General features: G+C 47.0%; 1 protein-coding gene across 2 annotated transcripts in view; it reads left to right on the top strand.

Annotated features, from left to right (window-relative positions):
- Positions 1 to 15,872, top strand: part of nr6a1a (nuclear receptor subfamily 6, group A, member 1a) — a gene marked incomplete at its 5' end in the record, with an annotated part of 67,038 nt that overhangs the window by 16,530 nt on the left and 34,636 nt on the right. For both annotated transcript variants that reach the window (XM_079749511.1, XM_079749510.1), the window contains one exon: positions 381 to 428. In XM_079749511.1, the coding sequence (XP_079605637.1) occupies positions 381 to 428 (48 nt within the window). The remainder of the gene's footprint in view (positions 1 to 380; positions 429 to 15,872) is intronic.

The raw sequence follows: 15,872 nt of genomic DNA, 5'->3' as shown, positions 1-15,872 counted from the left end.
GGTCCCCGATGTTAACGCGGAATTTCCTACGTTGAATTTTGCAGCTGTCTTTGGCATGTTGAATTTGGAAACATTGAAAATATTTAAGTTGAATTTTTGAACTTGATTATTGATTTTGAATTTTTTTAACATTGAAAAATAAAGCTGAAAAATTTAAAAATTTAAAAAAGTTAAATTCAGGGGCTAAAAATCCAGATACGTTATTTCAATGCATAAATATTCAGTGCTTGGAATTCAATGGCTTTTTATTTTCAAAATCCGATGGCACAGATTTACTCCAATATAATACGCATCAAGGTTTTTGTTGAGGGATAGAGAGATACCCACCTGTTTGTTTGCGTGTTTTCTGATTTTCCGAATGTGTGTATTGTTTCTTGCAGGTTTCTACGGTGACCATGCGCTAGAAGGGGAGCAGAATGACAGCTTGGGTGAGTTCAAATAACGTTCTCCCAATTTGTTTTTATCCATCATGAGATTAGTGGGGGAATATATGTATCATATCAGCAATTTTTCTGCCAATAATACCTACCTAATTAAACAGTCATTGAACAATCTATTTTGTTGATACATGATGTAGAAATTAGGAGAAATGCAAACGTCTATAAGCAACATGCATTCAATTAATAACATCACGCAATCAGGTAATTCAAATCAATTTCAAGATATCTCTTTAGTGTTGTTAGAAACAAACAGGGCTGCCTTCGGTCACATGGGATTTAATTGTAAAGCTGATGGGTTTCTGTTGCGCTGGAAGGGGTTCTTATAAACATGTTATGGTTGGAAGGGCCAACAACATCTAACCAAAGCCTGTCCTCTAGCGGAAAAATTGTGTATTGCACACTGAGACAATGCAGTTACATTTATTTTACATCCACAAGAGGGCAGTATTATTCAACGATAGCGCCCTGGTAATCTTGGGCTCCTTAACATCAAGAGCAAACCAGCACAATTATATGGATACCCCTAGTATAACATGTAGAAATGGCGGCTAAATTAACTCACTAAATGTAGTGACTTAACTGTCTCCAAATTGCTACCCTGGCACAACCAAAGGCACAAATTCTTCCTCTTTCTTACCTTCTTCCAAATTCAAGACTCTTGGAGGCACACAAATACATAATTAAAATATAAACATTCATAACGTGTCTACTTTCGGTAATATGCTGTAGTTTGTTGGCCTTTTTTTGTGTGGCACTATGAGCAATGATACATTTCATAGGTTGCTTATGATTTGCCATATTGCATGGTCTCTATGCAGAGCCTCTATAGCAGTGAATCCTGGCCACGTTTTGATTTTAAAATGGAAAGTTCAACCTGGCCTTCTCCAATCAGAATAGAGGAGTAGGTATTAGGCAGCTAGGAAGTGATGGTGTCACAAAGGAAGTTCCGGTGGCCAGAGAGGATGTTGTCATGCGAAAGACAGAAAGTTGTGAGTATCAGACCAGGAGAGAAAGTGGTGGTTGAAAAATAGGAAGAGGAAGGGCGGGTCATCAAACCGGAAATGCTGGGACTCCGACAGGAAGTTAAGCTGGTAAGCGATGAAGAGGTCTGGGTCCAACAGGAATGAGGAGGATTTGCTGAGGGTTGGAGAGGAAATGTAGTCAGATAGGGAGGATGTTGTGGGGGTCAGACAGGAAGAAGATGTGGTTGGGGTCATGCAGGAATTGGTCGGGGGGGGCGGGGTTTGGTCCAATGTTAAGGTCCAGGTTCAGGCTCAGGTCGCCAGTGACCGCCCTCGGCCCGGCGCCAGGTGGCGTCGCACTCGAGGGTCAGAGGTCACATTCAGTTCAGTTCAGAAACTGCTAACACACCCATGCTGACCTCACCATGACTCCTCTCTGACCTCACACACACACACACACACACACACACACACACACACACACACACACACACACACACACACACACACACACACACACACACACACACACACACACACACACACACACCTGAAAGGCCATCCAGGGCCTCTATAAACCTTGGGTGGAGTGTGGGGGAGGAGAAGCTATTAAATGTGTGCACGTAAAGAAAGAGCTGGATTGTTGCTGGGCTCAGGATGAGCTGTGGATTTATGGAGCTGAGGGGCCAATGAGCTGTAAACATGAGGGGGTGGCCTGACCAGCGCTCTCTCTCCCTGCCTCTGTGTCTCTCAACCTCTCTCTCTCGTTTGGTCACTCTTTCTCTTTTTTCCTCTCTGACTGTCTGTCTGATCTGTCTCTCACCCCTCAGCAGAGATGTCCTGGTACACACTGTGGGCAAGGGTGACGCTAAGGTCAAGGGATAGTGTGTATGTGTAATGTTTCTTGGGGCTTGTAAAATCTTCAGAGGAGTGGGAATGTCCAACAGCCCCATTCAGAGGGTCAAATCCGGGTCAGGGGCCAAATAGTGGAGTTGGCAACAGCTGGTTTTTAGAGCTGGGCCCCGGGAGGCTCTTGTAGGATCAAGATGGCCGCCTCCCGGCCCTCAGTGATCCAATCAAAAACGCAAAGTAATAATCACTTGATTCAGGTTCATCTCTCTGTCTCTGTGTACATGTGGCCTGTGAAGTCCTTTGAGACTCTAAATCTAGTTAAGGGCTACACAAAAAATTGACTAAAGCTCGAAAGAAATCAATGTATATATGAGAGGTTTATTTTTGTTGGTTTTGCAAAGCTATTAGGCAATGAGATAATGGTGTTTATCAAAGATATTACTGGTACCTTAGCACTAGTTATGTTTTGATTAACGAAAACCTGATTAAGAATAAAATAATGTAAAACGAATGACTAATAATATAACCTATTGTTTGCGATTTATTTTATTGACATATTTATTTTAAATCCTAAAACCTTGAGTGGAATTTCTATAATGATGGCTATATTGTGACCATAACCCAAATAACATTGGCTGGTTCACATGATCATTTGAGCATGCTGTGTACTGTTTGGAAGGGCTAACTAATCAGTGATGGGCAGGTCATCCAAGGGTTTTGGTTCCCACCTCTGTACTCCAGTCAATCATTCACTAACATCCCCCCCCCCCCCCCCCCCCCCCCCCCCCCCCCACAAATCATGACACTTTTGTTAAGTATACTCTTGGATAATTTTTTTCATTTTTTTCTTAATATGTGATGGTGTTGGGGGTTCAAAATAATAATTCATGGTAAATAGAAGTGAGTTCATAGTAATGTGGATGTGTTGACTGATCATCCTATATTGATTTCAGTTAGGTTACTTTTATGAACAGAAAACTGATTGCTAACCAAATGTCCAGAGATTATCTGTAAGATGTATGAAAATAGCAATTATATTAAATTTATGAAATTACAGCACAAAACGGGTTTAATAAGTCTTTATTGAGTTTAGATTCTGAAATTTAAAACATTGAAGAAATGAAAAAAAAAAAAAAAATCGTCGTCTTGTTCCATGTAATGTTTGGTAATGGCCACACGGGGGAATCAGAGTCCCCCTGTGAGTTCGCGCCAGCGCTCCTTAGTTCTCATCTCTGCCTGGACCGAATGATCTCTGGCCCATATGGAACCACTTGGAACAAATCTGGCCACTTGGCCAGATTGTGTGTGTGTGTGTGTGTGTGTGTGTGTGTGTGTGTGTGTGTGTGTGTGTGTGTGTGTGTGTGTGTGTGTGTGTGTGTGTGTGTGTGTGTGTGTGTGTGTGTGTGTGTGTGTGTGTGTGTGTGTGTGTGTGTCCCTAAAGTCAATCCTTTTTTCTTGGTTTGTTATCCTGAGTTTGTGGCCTTATCCCACAAATTTCATACCAATAAATAAAATGAGCAAGAGAAAAGGTAGACAGCATCTTGCTCTACTCTAACTCTCCCCCACATGGGTGTCCACCATCTTAGCTCTCCAGTGACGGCGGGGAGCGATGCGGAGCCTCAGAGTGTTTTGTGCGTTGACCTGAACCACTCGCTTGTCATTTTAGCTTTAAATAAATTATGATTAGCCTAGATTCTTTTTCCATTTTTTCCGCCTCTCTTGCTTGATGCGACTCACTGTGGCGTTGGGCTGGTTGGCGGGGGGAGGGCGCGGTTTTGGTCGGGGTTGCGGGGGAGGGGGCAGGCCCGGGGAGTGTTTCCAGGTCGTGGAGAAGTGGGTCACGCTGTTCCTTGTGTCAGGAACGATAACTTCACGATGACAACGCAGAGCTCCGCAGGCGTAAACAAGCAATGTCTCCTCGTGTTCAGCTATAGACTTTACAATACAAAGCTGTATGGAACTTTACATTTTACAATACATTTTGACCTCCACAAGCCTTGGATCCAACTATACACTTTACGATACAATTATATAGAACTGTATACACTTTACAATCCATTTTTACATACAAACCCTGGCTCCTCGCATACAGCTATACACACCTGTATAACTATAGATATATAACTATACACTTGACTATACATATAATTGTAGTATAAATCTTTATGGTACACGTATACCTAAACAAGTCCTCTGTCCTCTCATATACAGCAATACTTAACAATGATTTCAATTTCAAAAATATACTGTACACATAAGTATACGTTTAACTATATATTAAACTATACACTAGATCTGTTCAAAACATTAGTCTCATTCTCTACCTCACGAGTGATTGAGTGTGCTTATGTTTAAGACAAAGTTGAACTGTATTATTTGGTCGTTGGTTGGAGCGTAACGATTAAAAGACGTTGACTTTAAGTCAATGTACTTTCTCCTAGCCCTAGTGGAAGAACAGAACAAGTGTTACATCTGGCCGGGGCACGCCAGTGTGTCTGAAATCTCCCAACATGTTACCTTAACCTAAACGGCCAATTACTGCGCAATCCGTTCCATATGTGGAAGCCTTGAACTATTACACACCGAACAACGAGGTACTTGGCCTGTTGGGGGTCTCTGGGATTAATTACACTTCAAACAGACAAGAACATTTTATTTATATTTTGGGGGGGTGTTTAAATACTTTAAACCCTTTCTCACCCAAACCGTCTTATTTGTGTGTGTGTGTGTGTGTGTGTGTGTGTGTGTGTGTGTATATATGTATATATATGTATATATATATATATATATATATATATATATATATATATATATATATATATATATATATATATATATATATATATATATATATATATATATATATATATATATATATATATATATATATATATATATATATATATAGTTGAACAGTTCAGGCCAGAGCAACGAATCATATGGGCTGTGAATACAGCCCATAAAAAAAAAAGATTTGTGTTAAAAACATTCATTTGTGGTTTCTCCATTTATTTAATTTTAAAATGGCTATGACTACAGATATGCCGGATGGTTTTGACCTCTGCATACAAAGCTGGGTATATAATGAAGCATAATAAAGTCCAGCCAATATCTGTGTATAATAGTCATATGGGTGTGATACCAAAATGCGCTAAGATCAGGCACCTTTTTCTCTGCCATACTTTATTTCAATAGATGCTGCCTGACATATACTCCACCAACCCTCCTTTAACCAGCCTCGAAGTCAGGTCAAAGTCAATACAGACTTTGACCCTGTTAACCAACCTGTTTAGTTACACCATTACTAGAACCAGCATGGACAGGTGAACTACGGGTTCAGATCTGATGGTGTTTTCAGGGGAGAGAGTTTAATGTGTTTGTGCTGCGATGTAAGAGTTGATCTTCTTTATACTCTGAGAACATTGTGAGATGATGGTTACTTTCTAAACAGTGAGGCTAATCTACGACCATGTCCACAACTTCGTATGGATTGCCTCCTGGTAGCCTGGAAAATGGGTGTTTGAAACCAGCAACCTTCTTCTGAACCGCCATCACAGAGGTTAAAAACTCACCTAGAAGAACGTAGGCGGGGAACCATCCTTGAGGTCAGCAGTTGAATCACACCCAGAGCCCCTATAGTGACGTGTTGTACCGCAGTCTGCATTCATCCGTCAATGAGTCGTTTCAACCAGAAACCCACCGACAGCAATGAATGTTTAGTGCAGCCTTAAGATAAGGGGCTCTGTGTGGCTTCATCCGTTTGTCTGTGAAGTGCTCACGCAGGTGTATTGTAGTCACGTGAAGGCATGCGGAGACCTTTCATCGTTACCATGGAAATGGAATGTTCTATCACGACTAAATTGTTTTTACCTCAGAGGACATATTAATGTTGATATATTGTTATTAACTTTTGGTTTTATCAGTTCTAAACATGCAGTTGTTTCAGCTGTCATTAAAAAAAGATTATTTGATTATAAACATTTTGTGCCTTGGTATAATATGTTCCAAAAAACCCTCGTTCTGTGGTGGCGTCTTGCGGCGTGTCGCAGGGTACAGTCAACGATCGATGGTTTTCCTCAGAGTTTAAACTCACCGACAGCGTTGAATGTTCCCCGAGAACGCCATGTTTCATTACTCTAACAAGAGTGACTTTGTATATGATCCAAAACATAAAAAAAGCAGATGATGGAAAATGATTACATTTTTGTAACTTTTTTTCTTCTTCTTTTAGAGAGTTAATTAGCCAGCTAGCTGAATGGCAATGCTGTCTCTGCGTGCACCTGCGCTAGTGTTCAGGAGCTATTTTAAGTCGTTAGCATCTATGATGTCATCAGGACTCCTCCTGAGGCTGATGATGAGGAGGAGGAGGAGGGGGAGCAGCAGGAATATGTGATGAGCCATCCTCCATCTCTCTCAGGGTTGGACGACCTTCACCTGATGGAAACAGGCACAACACAGGCACTCAGAAACGTGAATGAACGAACCAAAACATGTTGGACGGACTAGGTCTACCGTCTAGGGCAGTAGAAGCATGCGCCACAGGGCTAGCAGAGCTGAGGCGCGATGCGGTTCTATAGACCTAGCGTGTGCCGCAGTGATAGTAGAGCTAGCACGTGCTACATTACGACTAGAGTTATCGCCTCCCGCAGTGGCAGTAGAGCTAGCGCGTGCCGCAGTGCTAGTAGTGCTAGCGCGTGCCGCAGTGCTAGTAGTGCTAGCGGGTGGCCGCAGTGCTAGTAGTGCTAGCGCGTGCCGCAGTGCTAGTAGTGCTAGCGGGTGCCGTAGTGCTAGGGCGTGCCGCAGTGCTAGTAGTGGTAGTGCGTGCCGCAGTGCTAGTGTAGCTAGCTCTTGCCGCAGTGCTAGCACAACCAGTGCATGCCGCAGTGCCGCAACCAGGCTCTGTTAAGTGTTCCGGTTACCCCGCGTTGAACTCTGGGCTAACAGTGCCGCGCCACTCTTTGAGGTTTAAAAATAAAATAATAATGCAGTCATGGTTTATTAATGCCCTCTGTACCCTCCTTCTGGCTCGTTGAATTGAGAAGAGGGGGGCTTAGCGCTGTTCTTTATGTCCCCTTTGTTCTGTGGGTGTTTTTCAACGTTTGAGCTTTTATGCCGTCTCCAAGAGAGGTTAATGTTACAGTTTTATAATGCTTCAGCAGTGACTGCTTCCACCAAACGGCAAATTAAAAAACCTCTGTTTAGGTAACAGCAAGCTCTAGTGGTGAAACCAGTATGGTCGAGGTATTGGCAGTTTCAATCATTGAGATCTGGAGCCGAGCTGTCGTTGATGACAGTTCAGAGTCCTGCGTGTTTACTGATAATCTGTCTGCAGTTGTCTGAGCGCATGAGGTTGTGAGTACTGACGCTTTATTTTGAAGCAATTTGGAATGCTTTGAATACAGCAAAGGCATGGCATTTATTCTTGGGATTGTTTTTTATTTGCCCAAATCACCAATGATGTAACTTGGTTGTCTTTTGTTAATCAATTAATGAATGCCGTTTGTGTGGCTGTTAAACTATAGTGATGAAATATTAATGTGTGAACATGTTGCAAGTTCAAGCAGAGGTACTGAAATAGTTTAGTAAGCAGTGTTAGAAGGACTTGTATGTTTTTGAGTATTCTTTACTTTTTGTCTAACTCAAATCGTGCTAACTGAAAGATGCTAGCTCAAACTATGATCGTTCAAACCATGTTAACTGAAACATGCGTACTCAAGCTATGCTTACTCAAAGGGTGCTAACTGGAATGTGCTAACTGAGGCTATGCTATATTGAGGCTTGCTTACTGAAACATGCCAACTCAAGCTATGCTTATTCAAAGCGTGCTTCCTGAAACATGCTCACGTAAAGCGTGCTAACTGTAACCACGCTCTTGCTTGGGAGTGGTTGGGAGTGGCCCCCAGCCTGCCTCATATATATATATATATATATATAAATAAATAGCTGTCTGGATGTTGTGCAGATAAAATGCAAAACACACAGTCTGCATAGTTAAACCGTCAGAGTGCAACACACAGGGAGAGAGAGAGAGGGAAAGGGAGGGAGAGAGGGAGAGTGAGCAGAGTGGCAGAGAGAGAGAGAGAGCACGTAACAGAGAGGCAGAGAGAGAGAGAGAGCATGAGGATGGGTGTGCAACAGTATGAGTGAACTGGTGTGAACTGAGCATCGTCAGCACATTCCAGAGGTCCGACAATGTAAAAGCACACAGTGTACTCCCCATCGCCTCGCTCCGATAGCCGCTCACCAGCACTCCCAGACGCACCGCTGTAGCCGCACATAACACAGCTAGACTTAACCTGGAGCACTCGTTTAACACAGTCCTAGCTGACGTTTAACAACCGAAATCTGTACTAAGCATAGCATTCACTTAGCATAGCATTTGGAATTCAAAAGTCAAAATGTATCACTAGCTAAACCAGCAACACAGTTAGAATGCTAACTTTTGAATTGCTATTTAAAAATAATCTGTTTGTAATTTTTTAGATTCAGTCTCTTATGTTTTATTTTTCTTCAAAAATGGTTGTGGTGTCCCACTTTAGGCCAAGTATGGAAATTTATTTTGGATTTCCCCTTGCATTTACGACGCATGCATGTGGTCACAGTGTTAGTCACTGTAAGAATATCAACCCCTTACAACTAAAAGTGTGTGCTATTCTTCAGACGCTCTTATACTCTCACACAAATATTACGGTCAATCAGAATACAGGAGCTACCGAAACAACGGCCAATCAGAGGACAAGCCCCGGGGCTCCCCAGGAGGAAAGTCTTCAGGCTGGGATCAGAGCCAGCTCCTTCTAGAAGCATTCCTCTCCTTCTCCACGTGTTCAGCACCATGATGCTGCCAAGGCTCAGGGCTTCCACCGCCAATCTGACCACAAGCCAAAACTACTTATCTGCTATCTCCACCATACCATCGCCACACACCTGGTCACCAAAACACTCTATCTGACTCCCTCTGTCTCCCTCTGTCTCTCTCTGTCTGTGTGTGGGTGTGTGTGCACTTGATTATACCCAAGGTTCCTAATCCTCGCTCACCTTTCTCTGAGTTAAGCGTTGACACTTTGTCACCTTTCTACCATGTTATGCAGTTTCAGACATTTTTATTATATATTTTTAAATTTGCAACGGCGGTATTAATGAAAATCATTTGTTGCCGGTGTATCGATTCTAGTCTCGGCTTGCTTTGTCTGGCTGTCTGTTTTTCTGTCTGGCTGGCTGGCTGTTTCCTTCTAGCGGTTACCTTTGAACCGGAGTGATGTATTTGATCATGTCACATCAGCCAGGCTCCAGCCTTCTTATCTGCTGAGAGAGAGAGAGAGGGGGGGGGGAGAGGGAGAGAGAGAGAGATGGGGAGAGAGATATGATGGATATGTCAACCCACTCCTTCCTCCGGCGCAGATCCCTAACAAAGCCAGACGAGAGCTCTCTGTCGTCTGGGTTTATCCTTGATGCTGAGCTCCCTCCTGCATATTTTGTTCTCCTTTTTTCCCCCGCTTTCATCTTCTACAGCGCGATGATGCCTGACCCGCAACCCCTTGTTTTTCCTGTGTCTAAACCCGGGTGACAAAACAACAGAAGAAAACTCTCTAAAAACCCACTCCCGGAGACAAAATATTACGTGTTGTGTTTGACCAACAGTGCTAACCCGCTTGGCGTGGTTTTGCTCAGAAGTTGAAGATGTTCATGCCGTGCCCTGGATCTCCATGAATAATGTATGAGGGAGATCATCCTTATCTGTGTCTCAAGCCCTTAGACCCCCCCCCCCCCTGGATCAGCCCAGAGAGAGAGAGACAAGGAAAGAGGGGGAGAGAGAGGCCTAGTGGGCTATCAGGGATACTCTATGGACCTGGTCTCTGTTAATCGGTTCTAATCAAGGCCACCCTCGTCCCCTCCAATCAGCTGTTTCCGCGGCCGTTCGTGACGGTGTTCTGTCGCCGGCACGGTCACGGTTGTGTGTCGTATTGTTCTGCGTCTCGGCACGGCTCTCAGGATGTCCGACACGCCAGGCGAGCACAAATTGAGATGACACCGCACCCAACCCCCAAGCTCCCCCTCACAGCAGGGGTACGCACGCACACACACTCCACGCACACGCAATGTGGGACCCAGTATGTTTTGGTCTATTGAGCGTTGCATTTAGCCAAAGTAGCTTTTCAGATGAAAGCACGTTGACACCATTCATCATCGAATCAACAGAACCACTATCCTCTTCCCCTTATACAGAACGCCTGGCTGAGGCCCTCTCCAGTCTCCTCATTATCATGGCGTTCCTAACTTATTCAGCGGCGATGAGAACGCACTGCGGTGGAAGGGATAGACTCTGACGAAGGATGGAGTGCTGGGTGGGTGGGGGCGAAGGGGGGGGATCTCATCGTCATGGTAATCCGACTGGGATGATGATCGTCACCAGGGTAGTTTTTTGACGGCGACGCGGGCGGTGAGGAAGAGTTGTCGAGGCCAGCGCTTTACAGAGTTCTCACAGAGACTTAACCCTCCTCTTCCTCCTTCTCCTCATCCTCCCTTCTCCTCATCCTCCTCCAGAGAGCAGAGGAAAATCTCTGCTGAATTCATGTCGGGTTTCAGAGGCGTTTTTAAACCTCCTCTGGATTAAAGAAGGTAATCTGACAGGCAGAAGATTGTATTAGCCGAGTGTTGGCAGCTCTTTTAATTTCTTCCCCTCTTTGCACCCCCTCTTACCCCTCCTCACCCCTCGCCTCTCCCTCCAACGTGCCTGACCTGATAGATGGCATTATTGTGTTTTGCCATTTTGAATTACTGCAAAAACATCCACTTTCCTCTGTACTAAGCTTTCTCAGACTTACTCTATCTTGCGCTTTTACCCTCTGTCTCTATCTCTCTCTCTCTCCCTCTCTCTCACCTCCACCTCCTATCTTTATTTTCCTACGCGTGGCAGCAGTGACAGCATACTTGCAGAGCCAGAGCGATTTATCGCCTGCTAATCCGTGCTGATTATGCTACTTTCCCCCAGCTCTCTTATCTGCTGCTGAGCTCCGGCTCTGGAGCTGCCAATTATCCCTGTGTCCTCCACCAACAGGCCCTCTGTCCACCTCCACCTTCAGGCCCTCTGTCCACCTCCACCTTCAGGCCCTCTGTCCACCTCCACCTTCAGGCCATCTGTCCACCTCCACCATCAGGCCCTCTGTCCACCTCCACCATCAGGCCCTCTGTCCACCTCCACCATCAGGCCCTCTGTCCACCTCCACCATCAGGCCCTCTGTCCACCTCCACCATCAGGCCCTCTGTCCACCTCCACCATCAGGCCTCTCTGTCCTAGTGATTAGTAGTGATTGGCTATTTAAAAAGCGAGAGTCATCAGGGTATCTGTCTCGACTGCCTAGGTAGACTGGGCGAATTGGGAATTGAACACTGTACCATTCGGCTTGGATTCAAAGACTCTCTTGTGTGAGCCTGCCAGCCAGTACATAGCACCATATAAAGCCATGCATAAACATGGAACATGGCCAGTGACGGTATGTCTGAACGCATCATGCACGGTCCACCGGCATCATAATCATGAGAACTACTTGTCCCAGAGGCCATTGCAGGGAGGACACTCGGCAACTAGCAACGTGACAGCACCGCAGCAAGACTTTACATCGTGAGTCACCCTCCCCCAATCCTGCCTAGGGGGGGATGCAACGCACACGCACACACGCACACCCACACACAGATGGGCTTCGCGCTCAGCTGATGCGACATCATCGGGCAGTCGGGGGAATGGGAAGTGACATCACGGCGATGTGGGTCAGAGCGGCAGACGGGCCGGAGCTCGGGGCGTCCGCTTAATCTGCCGTGTGTCTCGGCCAGACGGGCCCTCTCCCTAATCGACCCTGATATTCACTGAACATAACATCGCCCCCCCCCCCCCCCCCCCCCCCCCCCCCCCCCCCCCCCCCCCCCCCTCTCCCACCCACGCAATCCCCCGCCCCCTCCCTCTTCACCAGCCCCAGTCTCTTCAGCAAGCCGGGGAGGGAGCCGTGTGTGCGTGTGCATGCGTGCGTATATGTGCGTGCGTGCTGTCTTGCCACTCTACTTCATGTCTCATCGTTGTGTGTTCAGAGATTCCCTTTAATGTCAGAGGATCCACGTCCTGTTCCCAGACAGACAGGATGTTTATTTCATTGGTGGGGAGAGGGGGAGTTGGAGGGAGAGAGAGAGAGAGAGAGAGAGCGAGTAAGAGCTGAATTCGCCATCTGTCCCGCTCGTTTTAAACCAAATATGGCATAATAAAAACCCTTCACCCGATCAACAGAGTGCTTAAAACTTACGACTGAAGATGGATGGTTTGCACTTCGGCGAGACAAATGACAATTGGTTTAGGAGTCAAAAGAGAAAAAAAAGATAATTTTTTTTTCCAATGGTTTGTTTCAACAAGTCTGTCACCCTTAGACGACGTCTCCTTGGTTCTGATTTATATTGCTCTATCTGTTCAGGGTTTTAGCCTAAAGGGTTTATTTTGATTTGGAAGCGTTTAGAGTGGAGTTTATTTCTCTGGTTTCCCTGATTGTGTGCTCGGGGACATCACGTGAACTGCTTGTCGTTGCGGGCGCTGGGTTTAACAGGATTTCCACGGGGCGATCTCATCCAACACTCGGAGGGGTAGATAGAGAGAGGGGGACTGGGAGAGGGGGAGGGACAGAGCGAGAGAGAGATGTTTCCAACCGCTCCCTGCTCCGTCTAACAGCTCCGTCAACACAAGCGGGGAGCTGACACGTGGGAAGTGCTCGGTGAAGATCTCTCTCCCAAATGTGTCTCCCTTTTCCCTCCCGGGTTGCGGAAGGGAGGAGGCGGGAAGTGTGGAGGAGGAGGGGATGGACCTAGCGAAGAGTAAGGGCTGGTAGAGAGGGGGAGGAGGAGGAGGAGGAGGAGGAAGAGGAGGTCCTGGCTAGTACGTGGTGGAGGTGGGGGGAGGGGAAGGAGGAGGAGATGGAAGGAGGTGTTGGAGGGTAGGAGGTGGTGGAGAGGAGCAGGAGGTGAGTAGAGAAGGAGAAGGAAGAGGAGGAGATGACTGGGTGGCAGCTCTAGCACCGTGCAGTGCTCCCACCGCCTCATCAAAGGCAGTAATTTCCTGTCGGGTCTCGGGCCCATCCCCCCCGCTCAGAGCACTTCTCTAATCCGAGCTCTGCAGTCCCGTCCCCCCGTCCCCCTGCCCCCCGCCGTCATCATCCGCCCCCCCCTCCCCCAACCCTCCTTACCGCTGAAAGAGGGGGGTGCGCTTTGTGCTGCTGGGGCTCGCGTCCGACCGCTAAACAAATCCTCATTGTCCCGTTCATGGAGCGATGACAGGGCTGGGGGGGTAGGGTGTGTGTGGTTATGTGTGTGTGTGTGTGTGTGTGTGCTTGTGGGGTGGGGGGCATTGCTGTCTGGTTTCTATTCAAATCCAGGTACGCTTGCCCTGGGGGGGAGCGATGGGGGTCGAGGGAGAACGGCCTAGCAAGCCGCCGGGCCTCTCGGGGGACCAAAGTCCGGCCCATGGCGTGGGGGCGGGGGGGGGAGGTCAGAGCCACAGGGCGCCAGGGCCCTAAAGCCAGTCGTTTGTCGATCAACAAGTCACGCGTTCACTCTGGGCTTTTTTTAAAGGTGCCACGGAGCCCTGTGTCAGCAATGCCTTACCAAGTGGTTCATAGTGTGTGTGTGTGTGTCTAGGGGGGGTGGGGGGGCTGTTGGTTTCTAACCGCCCGCGTACTGAATGTGCAGCCCCTGCGCGGCGGTCCCGGCGCTCCGAGTGCAGATGTGTATGGGTCGGTAACAAGACACTACATGTTAAGGCATTTCCCCGGCTGACTCATAATCTCTCCGCTCCCTGTCTCTGGCTCGCTCCCGCTCGGCCTTTGTCAGATTGTTGTTTTGTAGGGGGATGCATATAAACACGCACAAAGAAGCCCAGACGTCATCCAAATATGATGTTACACGATATATTTACATATTTTTACAAGTTATAAATAGCACATGTTCCCAATAACAGACGGGTTGGTTTTGAATCGAGGCTTGAGGTGCAGAATTGTTTTATCCTCTCATGAACAACCTTCAAAGCCGGTTTCTGGCGTTCAATCACCACTTTTTTATGGATTTTTTTTTTTCCCTTTTTTTTATGCCTTTTACGTACGTGTGTGTAATATTGTGTATTTGTGTTGGCACAGGGGTCTGGTGTATGTGTGTGTGTGTGTGTTCCGATGTTGCGACTCTTTGCCGCAGCGTTTGCGGAGGATTAGCGAGGCTTTGGGACAAAAGCAGGGCAGCCCGGGAAAGCGGCGATCGGCCCTACTTCCTGTCGCGAACTCCGGACCCAGTGACCCCTGCAATAAAGCAGACACACGAGGGAGAGAGACAGACTCTTTCTCTCTTTGTGGAAATCATAGGCTTTCCTTCTTCTTCCTCCTCTTCTGCCGGTCCTGCTATATTTAGCCGCTCCACTACTTCCTGTGACGCCCGCGACTGCTCCACCACACATATTTCTCCTCAACTTAATTTGACGACAGGGCCAAAGCCAGCGAGAAACGCTCACAGACAGAAGGGTGGGAGTAAGAGAGCGAGAGAGAATGAGAGAGAGAGGAGTGGAGGGGGATGGGAGTGAGGTGCAAGGTGAGGTTGAGTGCCCCTAGTTTTTCTTTCTTTTTTCGTTTTTTTTCTTCTTTAAAGAGGTGGTTGTGAAGTGAACCCTCTCACCCCGCGGCCGACAGGCGCCCCTCCTCGCAGCTAGCGCCGAGGGTAGTGGGGGGGTAGGGTTAGCGCTGTGCGAGGTGTAGGGGCAGCTAGCATGGGGGGCTAGCGCGGGCGGGGGGGCTTGTGTGCGCGGTGGTAGCAGCTGGTTGACCTGGCCTCCAGTCGGCCCGCTAATAGCTGACCTGCCCCTGTCTGGGAGAGTCGCTTTGTCTGCTGTCTGGCTCAGTTCCTCCCATGCAAACATGGCTACCGGCAACCGCAGGCTGCATTCCCACAGAGAACGCACACACATGCGCACACGCTGGTGCACGCGCTCTTTTTCACACTTTGCAAACTTTGTCCGATGCACACAATGTGTCTGTGTCTCTCACTCTTTTCCCCCCTCTTTCTCACACACACACAGACATGCACACACACACAGACAGACACACACTTCCCTTTCAGATCCCACACACTGATCCTCTTGTGGAGAAGACTTGGTACACTTTGTTCCACAAACTTCAGCGTTCAAACACCACGTAACACACGCACCATTAAACAATCCTCCACCACAACCTCCATTTGCTCACGTGTTTCCCCTGGCTGCTGTTTGGCTGGGTCTTGGGTTACTTTTCCCTTTGGATGTGTTTTTGTTTTCCTTACAGCCTGCCATCCCGGTTAAGCGAATAAATGTGCCACGAAATCAGACCCCCAGATAATCTAGTTTTCCCACCAGAGTCTTGAATTGGGAAAAAAGTGTGTGTGTGTGTGAGTCCGTTTTAAACGACGAGACGAGGAGCAGACCCAAGCCTCAGAGCTGGCCCAGTTGGCAGGAGAGTTGACACGTTTACACAACACGCATATTTGGAATTCATGAACATACCAGAATTATTCCCTCATGGTCAGTCATTATACAAGAAGTGCATGCAACAAGAATAAGTTCCCTGGAGTAAAA

Source organism: Pollachius pollachius (genome assembly GCF_949987615.1).
Source record: "Pollachius pollachius genome assembly, chromosome: 1".
NCBI classification, from domain to species: domain Eukaryota; kingdom Metazoa; phylum Chordata; class Actinopteri; order Gadiformes; family Gadidae; genus Pollachius; species Pollachius pollachius.
The sequence above is the reverse complement of the archived record's forward strand: the minus strand, read 5'-3'. Positions and strand labels throughout refer to the sequence as shown.